This window comes from Anas platyrhynchos, chromosome 3, assembly GCF_047663525.1.
Source record: "Anas platyrhynchos isolate ZD024472 breed Pekin duck chromosome 3, IASCAAS_PekinDuck_T2T, whole genome shotgun sequence".
NCBI classification, from domain to species: Eukaryota; Metazoa; Chordata; class Aves; order Anseriformes; family Anatidae; genus Anas; species Anas platyrhynchos.
Genome location: NC_092589.1, coordinates 45,092,756 through 45,108,168, shown reverse-complemented (window position 1 = coordinate 45,108,168; position 15,413 = coordinate 45,092,756). Strand labels below are relative to the sequence as shown.

The following is a 15,413-nucleotide window of genomic DNA, read 5'->3' as shown; positions in this document are numbered from 1 at the left end:
ACTGTCCTGTTTTTGCAAGTAGGCTTTACACCTCAGTACTTGATATAACCTTGTAGTTCATAGCGAGGATCTGGCACTTGCATCTGACCTCCCACCATTAGGGTAGCCTTGGCAGCACCCTCTGGAGTCAGCGTGAGGTGAGAGATGACCACGAGATCTGTTTGCAGTTTGGATCCAGCAGTTCCTTTCAGCACTGAACAGCATCCAAGAGATGCTGATCTGAGGTCGAATTTATTGTGAGAAGAAAATCTCACAGTTACCTCATCCCTCTCCTTCAGTCCTTTGTCCCTAAGATCCCCTTCCCAGGGGCATTGGTCCTTCCCATCTTCATACCTTCTGTCCAAAGTGAAGACACCAGGGGAGAGGCCACAGTTCATCCTGCTCCTTTCCAGCACCCTGAACTTCTTGCCAGGATGAGTGCCCACGTCCCACACAGTACGGGTACCCACTCTTAGGGCAGCAGGCTGCGGGCTGGCCAGCCACCCATTATCCCTAGGACCGGCCTGGTTGAAAGCCTGGCAGCCCTGTCTCTGCTCACCTCCAGCCCAGCACACTGCTTTGAAAGCTTACTCTTTGGCCTTAAGCATCACTCCAGGTTTTACTCCAAATGTCTTCTGGGGCAAAAGATTCCATTAAGCAACTTCTAAATCGCAGCGTTTATCGGCTCTGCTGCCTAATGGCTGTGAAACTTGGATCTCATTTTGGAGCCAAGATACAGGGATAAATGCCCTTGGCAGGTCGGTGCTTTACTGGGATGCCAACGAGTCAAAAAACATGTAGCAGCTCTGAAAATAGCATGCTGCAATTTTCCTTTAATGCTTGTCTCCAGAAAGAATGAGGGAATGAAAAAAAATAAGGGGGGAGGGAGAGGGGAGACGTCTGTGTATTTTGGATGGCTCAACATTTCAGTAACCAACCAGAGGTTTACACAGGGGCCTGCCCTCAGCCTTGACTTCCCTTCTTACCAAAAGTGGCAAGAGTGCCGGTGACCCCGAAGTCAAGCTGGCCATCTGCCTCCTGGGTTTGTGCTCTGAAGTCAGAGAGCCGGAGTGAAGGCAGCCTTTGAAAATTTCCCCCATCAGCCAGGCACAAAGTGTTCTATAGGGATTGCTGTTGCTGCTGCAAGGTGCCAGCTGCTATGGAAAGGTGCAGTGGCACACAGCATCGTCGTGAAGGACCAGATAAAAAAGATGAGAGAAGAAGGAGAAAAGTCCAAATGGAAGTAGAAAATTCACCACTTTGCTCCTCTTCACCATGACGTTTTCCAGCTACACGAGCTGAAGCATTGGCTACAGCTAACTTGGTGGCAAAATTTATTTTGACTTGCAGGAAGCCCGGATTTTATTACAGCTGTTTGTTATTAAAGGGCTGACTGAACATCCTGCTCTCCTTGCCACATTTTTCAGGGTCTGTATCTGCCAAGAAGGAAACTTCTGGTGTGTGCCTATAAGCCTATGTTTAAGAAACTGCTCGGGCCTCTGCGTTGTGCTGAACCCTTTGGCTTCCACTCTCGCTTGGCTGCAGCCCAGTTCCTCTGCAGCAGAGAAGGACGGCAAATACTTGTGGCCACTAATTACAGCTTATTTTCACTACTCCATCCTGGATTCTGGAGAAACCGAGCTGCTGCTGGCGATCCAGAGCCCCAGGAGGAACCGAGCTCCTGCCCACCTAGGTGAGCTGCTGCCGAGGCCTCGCAGCGGCCCCCGAGCCCTTCACCCGCAGCCTGAGGCACGCTCAGCTGGCCCCACAAACTGCATCTGGCCAAAGTCACAGCAATCCCACAGGGAGATGAGAGGTTCTTGGCCCTCAGCCCTGCCAGCACAGGAGTGTTTTTTATTGTGTGTCCTCCGTTTTGTCTGCTCTGGCTCTCGTCTCACCAAGGGAATGGTCTTGCTGTCACTGACAGTCGTGCAGTGTCTTATCAGCGTATCAGGTGCTTGCTTTCCCTGAGGCACACCTGATGTTAAATTTCACACAGATCCCTGTGTATTTCCTCACAGATCAAACCATTTTGAGTGCCCATTTCTTGGCCAAGTTGTACCACATCTGTACCACCAGCCTGGACCCAAGCTTTAGGATGGCAGGCTAAATTTGATATCAGCTGAGCTGATGGTGTCAAAGTCCTGCAAGGCAAGCTCCTGGCCCCTGAGATATCAGCAGTAATGTTTTGGGATCACAGATGACTAAGAAGAGTTTTGGCAACGTGTGCTCCTGTACAGTCTTTCCACCAGCCACTTCATCCAGTCCTGCCTAGGAGCACGTGAAGCTTCTTACGACTTGCACAAACAAACAAAGGCCCTGTAGCCCCTTGTCACTGACACAAGTGGCACCACTCAGTGAGGAACAGAAGTTTGCTCCCCACCAGATCCCTGCGTGGCAGAAACTTGCCCAAGCTCAGGACAGGGAGCCAGTGCCCAAAGAGTCACTGAGCCAGGTCTCAGGCCTACAGCTGTGCTCTGGTGACCAAGACCTGTCTCACAGGCCCGGCATCCCCTGGCCTAGGTCACTGCAGCAGACAGCAGTCCATTTGGGTTACGTGGACTCTCCTGGGCTGTAGGGGTTTTGGCACTGATGGATGGAGTGGGAACTGGGAACTGGCAAGGTGGGTCCTGGCTCGGTGCCCCCGGCCTCACAGACTGCATCCAGCAGTTGGTGACTGCGCTCACAGAGAACTTCAGCTGGCATGAGAAAAATCGCAATCTCGACTCCTTTCAACTGTACAGATTCAGCTAAAATCCGCAACAGCAACAGCACCGAGTCCTTCCGAGTTCCTTCCCAACTAGTCCTCCAGGGCATTTCTTTTTGCTAGAAATTCCATTAGCTTTTACTGTTAAGTTCACTGCAAGGCACTTCTGGTTTTAATTATATAGCCTTTATAATGCTTCCTCTGGCACTACCTCAGTACGGAAAAAATGAGCATAGGATGTAGACAGATAAAAAAAAAAAAAAAGCACAACTATTAATTCCAGCACTAACAATGCCAGATCATTATAGTTACAAACAGATTTGTCTCTGTAACCCAGCGCAAACAGCTGGCTTTCAGTGTTTTTATAGGAATGTACTAAATATGACAAAAATGCCTTTATCTGGGGGAGCTAATTTTAGATACCATTTTTAGCCAGGCAGTGGAAACGCTTAGGGAAGAAATGATGGAACCTCCAATTAAGAAACATACTGCAGGACGCATTGCATCTATCCTTCCAGATGCGCTCCCCTCAGCGAGTCCATCGCGTGGGAGCCTCTGCCCGTCCAGCAGCGCCCATCCATCCTCTCGTCAGTGGAGCTTGTCCTGGTTTCCATAAAGCCACCAGCCTCCAGACCCCCCGGCCACAGCTGTGCCCACCCCACCATCCTCCTTCTGTCCAGGCGTGGGTAAAACCCAAACCACGAGTTTTTCCCAGCCCCAGCCCTTCCTGCCCATGACGAAGCAGCCTCCCATGCTGAGCCAGGGGAGCCAGGCCTCTTGCCTGCCTCAGGGGAGGCCCCTTCTCATCCGAGAAGGCTCCCAGTGGCTGGTTCGCCTCCAGGAGAGCAGGCGAAACGTGCACACGTATTCGCCATGCACAGCAATGTAAACAGAATAATTACAATCTAATTAAAGAGAGGAAAAGTGTGCGGCACGCAAATAACTTGTAACTGGAGAGGTGCGGGAAAAGATTTTTGAGTTATGCAGAGCTCTGCTCTTCAAAAATTCATAGGCTTCAAGTTATTTCTGCCACGTTTGAAATCCCTTTTGACTTCAACAGCCTCAGCACTCGCAAACAGATACCTACAAAATGTTCTCATTTCGAAACTGCTTCCCCAGCATCCATCTCCTTTTTGCATAGCGTGGGTCTTTGTTCCCTGCGCAGTCCTTGCAAGAGGCAGCAGAACCCTGCACTGGTGGTGGTTGTGGGGACGGGGTGTTTGTAAGTCCTCAAGGACACAACGTGTCCTTGTGTATATACACATATATTTTTAAATTCAAGAAATTGGGGCTGAAAACTGCAGGCTCTTGCTAACAGAAATCGAAACCCTGAAGATCTGCCAGCGTTTCCCCTTTTAGGGATGCCCTGAGGGCCAGCTCCATCCGTCACACTTTTTTCGGAGCAGACTGTGGCACAGCCCACTCTTTGCTGGCCTTTTCGACAGCAGAACCTCCTCCAGCTCCGCAGCCGTGGTGGATGCCCTCTAGTGAGGGCATCATTGCCTGATGGCAAACTTTGTGTGACCTCAGGTACCGCATTCCACCTTGAGATGCCCTCATGAGACTTCCTGAGGGGGTGCAGGTCCCATGTATGTCAGCAAAGGTGTTGTTATCTTTCAAGGACTGGTGAAACAAAGACTATGGGGGCCTGTGCATCGGCTCAGTGCTTCAGTTTGTTATAAATAAAATTGCAACTTCCTTGCAAAAGTGGTTGCAAATAACAACGGTGAAGACCATGTGCTCATGCCACTTGTGGCATTTCTTTGCCTCGGCGAGACTCTCGGCTACAGAATTTCCTCTTACAAATTGCTCATGGTGCACAGTTCTTCACTGTTAAGAGCCAAAGAAGACGCCCTTTCAGCTTTTTGTACTGCATGAACTGTAGCCCAATGAATGAAGCTGCAAGTTTCATAATTACAGGACATCGTTTTGTTCCAGCTTTGAAATTATTCTAAAGAGGTTTTCTACACTGAACTCTTTCAGATTTTCACTGGATATCAGAAAGTATGCTGAGACTCCTCTTTGGAGACTGAATAAAAGCCATTGACTGATCTTAATATCAAATGGCAATGCTCGCCCCTAGGCTGAATGCCTGCACACAGCTCGAAGCGTCATCTTAACCTCCTTAAAAGCAAAAAGCATCAGCTGAAGTCACGTGGAAGCGATCTCACGGTGGGAAGTGCAAGGAACAGACATTTGTAAGGCACTTGAGATGATGGGAAAGACGCCTTTGTGAGCACTAGCTGAAAGCATGGGCTAGCTGAGGAATAAATGTCCCCATGCTCTGACAGGCTTCATGCTGGGTCCTGCACAGAAATGCCACAGTACTACACCGGGACAGGAAAGCAAATTTCTGGAAATACCTGAACAGATTCCTGCAAATTCCCCCAAATTCCTGCAAAATCCTGGACCATGGGAGAAGCTAGGCACACAGCAGATGCAATGCACAAAGCAACCACGGAGCTTTGGCCCCAAGGCCAGATGTGGAGTGGGGGATGTCCCTCTGATGTGCAGTTTGCAGCTTCCCAAGCAGCCTTCAGTGTAGATGCCCTTGAGATCCAGATCACTCAAAACTGAGTTTTGAGTGAAGCTGAATTCATCAGAGAACCTGCATTTTCCCTTGGGACAGAGATAGGTCTGTGACTGCAGCCAATTGACCCTGCAGAACTAACTTGGGCTTTTTTTTTTTTTTTTTGTCCAGTTAGTTTTAAAACTGGACAATCCATGTGTGGTGAGTCAGAAGTTGGCTGTCAGTCAGCGTAGGGGACCAGCCACTCCCCTGCTGGGGATTATTGCTGGGGATTATTTACACAAACTGGCCCACATGTATATAAAACAAATTTATATATATTATATATGTTACAGATTTTATTTATTGTATATAAACATAAGTTGATGTAAATATTAATATGCATCTGAAATGGTGGTGTTCCACTTCTGCCTTCATTTATGCATCTGAGTGATGCACAGGGGCAACAGGACTGCAGGGAGGAACGTGGTTCTGCTTAGTGCAGAACTGCAGCGTTATAAAACTAGTGTTACATCTCCAAAGGTCTTTAAATCACTAATTCCTGTTTGGTGTTAATGTTTTTAAAGAGCTGGTTGTTAGTAATCAGGGAAACTACAAAATTAACAGCTCTGGAGACTTAATTGTCAGAACATTTTCAATCATTTATTAGGGAAGGAAATCCCTGCCTGTAAACAAAGCCAGAACAGGGTTATTTTATACCGGCAGCAGTAACAGCACATCAAAGCATTCATGAGTCATGAGTTAAGGCCACTAAAATTATCAACATGGTCTGAACTTCAAAAAGTAATAAAATAGGCTTGATCTTTGTTTATATTCAGTTTCTGAACATTTAACCTGCTCAAGTACCATTTTAGATTTTATCTGTTGCCATAAAAGCCAAACCTTATGGCAGAATTCTCACTTTCTCACGCAACATCTGGAGCTGAAGCTTTATGTAGAACACAAAATCTAGTGACACTGGCACTTGTCTTGTGCCTTCTGGGATGTCCTAGGTCCAGGTGTTAGGTGATAATGGCACCTCACTGGAGAAATTTGCTCTAGTCTATGAAGGGAAATAAGGACAGTGCCTTAAACACGCGCATTGTCCTGGTGCTGTGGGTATTCTGGATACACCTCTTCATCTACCCACAGCAGAGTCATCCAGTCATTCCCCTCCCAGACCCTTACTCTCTCAGTCAAGCCATCCTTACTGGGGTGGCTGGAGTAAAAGGCCACTTCAGTATGATTGAGGCTGGAAGGGACTTCTGGAGATCATCTGGTCCAACCCCCTGCTCAAGCAGGTTGCCCAGGAGCATGGGACCATGCCCAGGACCCATGGACACAGGTTGTTGCATCCCAGCAGCAAAACTACTCTTCCAATGGGTTGTCACTTAAGGGACACCTTGTTTCTTAAACAGAAAAACCTGGCAGGAGAATGGACCTTGGGTGCACCAACCCAGGCAAATGGGGGTCCCCGAGTGCCAAGTGCTGGCTCTGCCACGGTGCTCTCAGAGAAGCAGTGGTGGGACACGATTCTGCAGGGAGGTCAGTGCCAGCAGGACGAGCTGCAGGCTACAGGAAGGAGGGGAGGGTGTGAAGGGTGCTCGTGCGTTTCCCGTGTCTGAAGTTTTGCCATGTTGGCCTGCAGATTTGGTGGTCACCCATAGGAATTTGTTTTCCCAAGGCTAAAAGAAATAGGCTTTCATAATTATGTTGAAGTGTTGAAGACTGCTCATGCTGCCCCTACTTTCTCTCCCTTTCTCTTCCTTCCCTGCTCCCACAGGACTTTTTTGCATGATGAGAGTCTACTCCCAAAGAGGCATCTGCTTTCAGGCAATACAAAAGTTAGACAGCTGCCCTCTAGGATGTGCCTGGAAGAGCACAAGGTCAGACACTGACTGTTGTCTTTCCTCCCAAGGAACTGGCCAAATTCTCAGACCTGTGGGACCAACGTGGGGATTTAAATACCTGCATATGGTCAGACTTGTCTTCCCAGAAGAGCTTGCCCTGCAAATCACTCTTTGACATCATTACAAGGGCCCTCTGCTGAACAGGCCTCTGCTCTTCAGGTGCTTGAAATGAAATGTGTGTGGGCCACAGTGCAGGCTGCTGAGGGAGCCGTCCCTCCCCGGCCCCTTGCTGGCTTCCCCTGCCAAACCAAACCCAGTGCCAATGTTTTTTTCATCACCTTGCATGCACGCCTTTCCCCCAGAGCTTTTGCAAACTTCACCATGACTCCTTTTTCAGCTGGACAGCCAGCCATGCACCTGTTTTCAATCAAAATTTCTTACTGTAGCTCTTGTTGGCTCGGAAAAGTGCTTCGGCAAGCTTGAGGTTTCCTGCCCCTGGAAGGAACAACATGTCTCTCAAACAGTGCAGTGGGTTCTCCTGGAGAGATGTTACCCTTCACTGCAGAGGAAGTTGGACTTGCTAAAAGGTTCAGAAACTGAAACAGCCATTGTGGTGCTAAAGATGTCCCAGAACTCTTGGCCTTAAGAGGGATTTTGGCACCAGCGCAGGACATGACTTGGGTCACTGCCATTGCGGCGCACTCATGAAGGCACTTCTCAACCTCTGCTTCTTGTGCCCAAATGTCTGCCTTCGCCCGTTCAAAAGATAGCGTATATAACATCCTTGTTAGGGATAAAGTCAGGCTCTTCAGCTGAGTCTGGGGGGGCCACAAAGCTGAGCTGAGAGCATCACTGTTGCTACCCACCCAGTTGCCTCTCACCATTGCCATAAAAAGCCCTCACTGAAATTGGAGGAACACTTACGCACGTTTTCATGTTGGAGGAGAAATCTGCAGGGACAGCAGTTTCTGTACAACAGCCCCTCAATTTCTCAGGGCCCCAGACCACTTCTGTCTCCCTTCTGCTTGAACCGTGTTCTGCTAAATCTCCCAGCGAGTTATTTACCAGGTAAATATGCAAACCAGACGTTCATCGTAACATACGGTGACAGTGACTGAGAGCTACCCTGTTAATTGCTGACCCCATTTCTATTTCGGTCACTCAGCACGTCCTCTAGGAAACGGATGGGATCAGTCATGATAAATCCATTCTCTGCAGCACCAGATAATCTGTTTTCAAGCTGGGGCAGGCGCTGAGCTGCCCGCCCTGGCAGCAGGCTGCAGGATGGCCACGGGGGCTGCAGTGCGATGTGGCTGCTGCCCAGGCTTAGCCATCAAGAGGAGCAGAGACTGCATCCATCTCCAGGCTGGGTGCCCATGGCCAGGCTGTGGAGCTGGGCACGGCTCTGCTCTCCAGCACGGCTGCAGATTAATGGGCACGGCCACAGCTGGAGGGGCCAAGGAGCCAGGCCTGTGCCCCCTGGCAGAGAAGGGAGCTCTGGAGGGGAGAGGAGGCCTGGCGCCCTCCAGAACAATGCAGCAGTTTTCCCTCTGGGCAGTTTGTTTCCACTGTATTTGTGTCCCCAGCTGCTTAGCAACTGGATAAAATTGTCACAAGATGCTGGCGGTGCCCTCCCCGACAGGGCAGGGGCAGGGCCGTGTCCCGTGGGGCCGTCTGCCAGGCAGTGTGGCCATGACTGGGAGCCCTGTCCCCGTCCCCGCCCTGTCCCCATCCCCACCACGCCTTGCTTTTGGACATTTTAAATAAACACAAAGACAAAATGGTGACAGGGAGCTGTGGCTCTATGTTCAGCGGGACGGAAGAATGGGAAGTAAGGGGACTGGTGCGTGTGGCCAGCCTGCCCCGTCTCCCTCTGTGGTGTCTAACACCCCCGTCGGGCCCAGGCTTTCTCTCTCCCCCGGAGGCCGAGTCCTCCTCAGCGACATGGACCTCCCTTCGAGGGCCACTCAAAGGGCAGAGGATGAAAACTGGAGTTGTTGGGAGGGCAGTTTATAACAGACTTTCCCTCACAAGTGGCTGACATGTAGAAGATAGCTGTTTGCGACAGTTGACAGCTTTAGTTTACCTCAATCAGCAAGTATTTGTAATTTATTTAAAAAATATTGAAGTTCCAGACATAACTGGGAACATTATAAACTACCCTCAGCGCTCTGATGTGCTTCCAAAAGATGCGCTGCCATTAGCTGAAAAGCACAAAGACTCAAATATTTCCAGGGAGAGGCAGGGAGATGATGCAGCTGAAATGAAAATGATTTAGATAACTCAGCTATCTCTTCACAAATATTTAATTTTGATGATTGGAAGCAACCACAACCGCTATAAATTGGGAGAACAGCTTTATCGTTTCAAGCATCTCTCCTGCCTGATGCCACAGCACTACAAGAAGGGGGCTTTGCCAGCAGTACGACTGCGCTTCACTTTTTTTTCTCTCCCTCACCTCCTGACCCTTGTAATGCCTCAGGCACCCCCTGCGTTGACACATCAAGTGTTTTGGGACCAGCGTTAAGTCTTGTGGGGATTAAAATAGGCCTGTGACAGAAAAGTGATTTTTCTGAGGGAGGTGTCGCTGCCAAAGACTCACCATTGCTGAGCCCAGCCAACATCTGGCCTGAGATTTCAGTAGCAGGCTTTAGAGAGGCATTTTTGGTTCTGAGAGGGAGTGGAAGAGCATGCTCAAATTGCAGCCCTGTAGCTAAGTGATTTTTTTCCCCAGTAACATAATTATGAAAAATGCATCTCATGTTCCCCATTAATGTAGCCATTAGCAGAGAGGCAGGGCTCACAGCATGAGCTGGTACTTGCTGAGAAGATCTGTGTGCACAATAGGGAACGTACAGCTCTCACGGCTTTCAGACCACCCTAAGTGATTAGCCCCAGCTCTTGTACAGAACCAAATGCATCCAGATCTCATGTCAGAGAAAGCAGCAAGGTCTGTCTTTAAACTGAAGATTCTTGATTACAAGAAAAGAAAACCAGCAAGCCCAGATCCCTGATTCTGGACAGCAGGTTGCCCTCCTGTTCAGGCACCACATGGGCACAGCGCTGAGAAGGGCTATCATGTTCTGATGGGGCTTTGAAGTCAAACATCTCTCACTCACCCACTCGTTCACTCATGCAAACAGTATAATAATAATAATAATAAAACTTACAGGGGATTATGTAATCCTCCACCTTCAGATGCACTTATTCCTAAGATTACTTTTTCTTTTTGAAGCTGGGTCTTACTCTAATTTGTAAAGGATTTGGACGTTAACTCTCAGATTCTTTGGCATACAGTCAGCAGGAGACTGCTCTGAGTGGGAAGAAAACACTTTGGGGTGTTTTTTACTTAAATGCATGAATTTTCTCTTCAATGCAGAAATTTTTACTTGCGCCCCATTGCTTATATCAAACCAGATTTCTCCAAGGCATCCCCAGCTCTGTGTGAAGACACAGAAAGCTACAGTGGAGGTGCCAGGCATGGAAACGTCTCTTTTCTTCTGCATACCTTGTGAGTATCATTACAGAAAGAAAATATATTACAACAAATTTATATCAACATTCAAGCTTACGCAGTGAACCAGATAAGAATCTATAAATTTACTCTCAAGTATGTGGCCAAATAGTTATAGAATGGTCTAGATTTTAACTCAAACTTTCACAAACTTGGACAGCTGCCTCCAGTGCTGTTGAAAGGGCATACAACCATCACATCTGAAATCAATACACCTGATGGGGCTGAGTACCTCAGTTCATGAAATACTGCATTAGCTTTCTCTCAGATTCCAGTTAGCTCCAGAGCATTTTCTATATAGCTACAAGACTGTAATTGTTAGGGAAAAGAAATGGGAATTTTAAACATTGTGACCCTTGGTGTATTTTTTTTGTTGTTGTTTCTTTTTTTGTTTCTTTTTTTGTTCTTTGAACTTAATCTTTACTACGGTTTGATTTTCGTTCCAGAATTGCTCATTAGGTCTAAATGTAGAGAAAATAAAACCCTGTCTGCCTCAGTGATCCTGGACAGTAGGGAATGCAAAGCTCTTCTAGGGCCATCTGTTTCGCTGCAAGAAAAGTTTTAGAAAACAAATCAAGACAGTTGATTCATTATAAAATAGGCACAAGTTATGAAGATAAACATAGAAACAAATCCAGTGAAGACTTCTTAAGTTCCTGGCTGCTATTACTGTTATTTTTTAAGTCAGCGCTGACTATCAATGTCACATGAATAATACAATGCAAGAGACAAATGCAAAACAGCAATAGCTGCAGAGATCAGGGCCGTACCAATGGTTGCATTTAGTTCACCTAAAATGATTATAGTTGGTCTTCTAAAGGCATGGTTGGTATGGGATACAAGCACTGACTCCGTGAGGGAAAGGTAGCCCCACGCAAGAGCTCACTGTCTCCAGAGGCACGTTTCTCTGAAGATACAGGCAAGCTGTATGCAACTCTGCAGGCTTTGGCTTGTGGGGCACATTTTGGACAGGTTGATAGCAGAGGAAGGACTGAAGGGAGGTGAGATGCAACAATTTATCCCTAAATTAAATCTGTGATGAACATCAAATCTTAGCTTAAACATCCTTCTAAGGAAACCTGGACCAGGGACCTCTGTTACAAATATTCAAGGATGGATTTTCATCAATGCATTCCCTAGTCTTCCTTTGTTCATAGTCTATCAGACTGAAATTCATGTGGCTGTGACAAGAGACTTGTTATGTAGCCACACAGCATGCCTCAAAATAAATTCAAAATTGAACAGTTTTACACAACCTTGTATTTTTAAAAGCACCTCACAGTAATTTGTAACCAAGCAGCAATAAAAATTTTTAATCATTGTAGGCTGTGCTGTGCTGAAACTAAATGCAATCTTATTTTATAAAAGACTGTGTTAACTTAGGGGCATTAATTTCAGTCTACTTGAGAGGCATGTGTGCCCCATCCAAATACCTCTTCCAGTAACAAATCCATTAGCAGGTTTTATCAAAATTAAAAACAAAATGTGATCTGACTGTGGAGCTCCTGAACACAACAGGGCTGGAGACCAGAAAGGGTGGGCAGCACGTGTCTTCCTCCACACAAAAGCTCTGGTTAAGTCTACATCAGAAGGGGACCACAGTTGTCGGGGCAGCAGCCATGGTAGTGATGTCCCAAGAAACTCCTGGCATCCAAGTCAAACTTCTTCAAATGTTCATTGCCAGGTTAATGAACTAATATCAGAAGAAAGATCAAATTTACAGTAAATACTTTCAGGCCCTTCATTTGCATCCCCACAGTCCACATCAGCTCCCACATTTGCTGTTCCAGAGAATTCATTGTGCCTTGCCCCAGGAGACTTTGGGTAAGTATAAAATGCGAGACAGCCCACATGTGTAACAGGGAGACAAAGAGAGCACAAGAAAGTAACAAACCCATGCTGAGAAGCAGAGGATGGACATGCACAGGAGAAGCTGATGTGAGAGTGAAAAGACCTCCCCATCCCAGGCTGGCTGCCTCCCCTTTTCCCCACAGCGAGCTGGCACCCGAGGAAGGAAAAAGCAGAGAAGCCAGAAAGGGGGATGGGAAGCTGTCAGCATGCAACAGGGCAAGGAAGGAAATAGCAAGGGAAAGATGTAATCAGTGTGTGCACTATAAAATCACAGCCCTGCTGACATCTACGGCAGATGCCCTCTGTGCTCTCATGGCCATGGATTTCACCTGAAGTGTCACACAGAAATATCCCAGTTCTAATGTGAAGAAAAAGCTGTAGAGAAGCCCCATAATTCTGCTAGTGTTTATAAAGCTGTGCACATACCTCTCCTATATTCAGGTTAATGAACTCCTTATTTTTCACACTCAGTGCTTGGAATACTCCTGAAATGAAAAACAGGACACAGGAGCCATAAATACACCTCATTCATATTCATATATAAGTTCCCCATCCCACAACGACAGTGGCTGTGCCTATGAGGGGGGGGGGCTGGCGCAAAGTCTGGTCGCTTGGGGTTGCTTAGAGGTGGTAACTACTTTGAAAAATGAACATGCAGGAGGAAAAGTCTTGCTGACTTCAGGCCTTTGTGCAAGTCTCTCTTCAGGACTCAACTGGAAGCGGGTATCTAAGCACTCAGATTCGGATGCTTTGAAATGAAGCCAAGCAATTTGCATCTCTTTATATATCTGACTGAACTTTTCTCTCTCAGTAGTTTAACACTTCTATTGCCCCAGACTGAACCAGGAAATAAAGAGAAGGAAAAAAAAAAAGAAAAAGAAAAAGAAAAATATCACACAGGAAAGTTGATTGTGAATTTCATCGAGGTGAGTTGAGTTTGAGGTTGAAGCCACACTGATGATCTCTTCAGACATTTTACCTGTCTCTACTACTTCTGCTCTGCAACAAGGGAGACCCTGCATGTAAATGAACTGATCCTAGGGTGCCTTGATGGGAACCAGAAGGGATACAGGGAACCATATCTTCAGCTAATTCAGCAGGAATTGAGGGAAATGGTGATAGTGAGTGTGAGTACTGGGGAGTCTAGGGGCTAGACTCAGTAGGAGACACAACAGCTCCACTTTTTTACAAATGAGATTTAGCTACAAGCTGTCTGGGCACCACTGCTCTGATGGGTGAGCCACAAGAAAGGCTACAACAAGGACCTTGCCAACATTCTTCACATGCCTTCTGCATCACTGTGGAGTTTTTGAAGCAGGCTTTATTCACATGGGGAAATTTTCCGTCAGTAACAGAACATTTTTCATTTTACAGGGGAAAAGCTATTCTAAAAGCAAATGCTAAACATAATTCCATTCTGTTAGCCTTTCAATCTACACACCTGATCTCAGATGTTATGCAATATGCTTGGTGACAGCAGAAATTGGATTTATATTTTTTTTTCCAAAAGGGAAGAAATCCCAGAGGAAGAAGATACTCACGGCTTGCATTCTCTAAGCGAATCAAGCAGTTCAGAAAATCATCAAATTCAATCTGGAACTGTTCATCAGAGTACCGCAGGACAATCAGCTGCAGCAGGTAGTTGTTGAGTTGATATCCTTCCAAAACACACACACATAGGAAAATTGAGCAGCCTCATAGGCCAGGATGGAATCTGCAAATCTCTACTAACTAATCTAGAAAATCAGTTAATGGGAGAATGTGCTATGGCACATATCCACACAGAAAGTGATCTGACTGCAAAGTTTTTAAAGCTTGGAATGAATAAGTATATCTGAACCACAAATTTTGCGGTCACTGCATATGAGAGATTCCTTAAAATTTGAAGGGATTTCTGCAAAACTACGTGCTTTAATAAAAATACTTTGTGATGAAATAGAAGCCCACTGATTACTCTTTGTAACAAACAGGTTACCTGCAGCTCCTCAAACCCTCAAGTGGACCTGGGCTCTGAAATGTTTTGTTTTAGGGTCCAATCCTGCATGTGTTGAGATAATTAGATGAAAGGGCCAGTGGCAGCCCACACAGACACACTCCCAAAAGTAATTCCTAAAAATATCCCACTTCCTCTCCAAGACAGCCTAAGGAACAGAAATCACTGTTGCCACTTCTCCTTGGAAGTGCCATGGCCCAAGGACCATGGGGTGCTCTGCATTGGGATGGTGAGCCCCACCAGGATGACTGGGCAAGACTCTTCGCCCATCAGCCCCTCACTTGCTGCTCCCAGCCCCAGGTTGGCCATGCTGCTTCAAACCCTTGTGGGCACAAAGAAAGCTAAGGTTGGCTGAGAAAGTGTTTTAACCAAAGGGAAACCTGGTCCTACCTATACCTCTTTGCACCATTGGAAAGAGGCTTTGCCAGAAGTCCTTTCAATTTTCCCTCTAGGTCCCAAGGTCCTCTCTGTGGTGTATCCCTCCTCCCAGTTAGGGGGCACCCAGATGGTGTAATTGCTTGCAGACTTCTTTGCCTACAGCAGATCTGTCCAACAGGTTTCCCAAAATAAAAAAGTAGGGCTTGTCTTACCTGCAGCTTTGAGAGCACTGCGGAGCTCATAGGAGGACATGGAGCCGGATTTATCAGAGTCAAACCGGAGAAAGATATTCTGTTATGAAAAGAGCAGATGTAAAGTTCAGTATTTCCACATGAAAGGAGCACAGATATGGCACACAAAAACAAGGTGTTTATCTCTAACAGTGTGGCACAAAGCACTTAAGAAAGCTGACAAAATCCATGGTCTAGATCCATTCTGATTTTGTAACTGAGGAGCAATTTGGGTCCCAATTCTCTGTCATATGAATAGGCTGTTGTGAAATTCAAACAAGTACTGCCAAACCCAATCTTTCAGATATAACGAGTTGCTCTTTATAAAAAATTCCATGATTTTTTAAAAAGTAATTTTATTTGGGAAAGATATACTTTCATTTGTCTTCTAGCTTTTCTCTC

At 46.7% G+C, this 15,413-nt stretch overlaps 1 protein-coding gene across 1 annotated transcript in view; it reads right to left on the bottom strand.

Annotated features, from left to right (window-relative positions):
• Nucleotides 1-10,517: 10,517 nt before the first annotated feature.
• The window catches only part of CAPN9 (calpain 9), a 28,526-nt gene continuing 23,630 nt past the window's right edge, over nt 10,518-15,413 (bottom strand). The window contains exons 17-20 of the mRNA XM_005020213.6: nt 14,994-15,072; nt 13,952-14,068; nt 12,837-12,895; nt 10,518-12,252 (exon numbers count right to left, since the gene is read on the bottom strand). Of these exons, the coding sequence (XP_005020270.4) occupies nt 12,226-12,252; nt 12,837-12,895; nt 13,952-14,068; nt 14,994-15,072 (282 nt within the window). The 3' untranslated portion in view covers nt 10,518-12,225. The remainder of the gene's footprint in view (nt 12,253-12,836; nt 12,896-13,951; nt 14,069-14,993; nt 15,073-15,413) is intronic.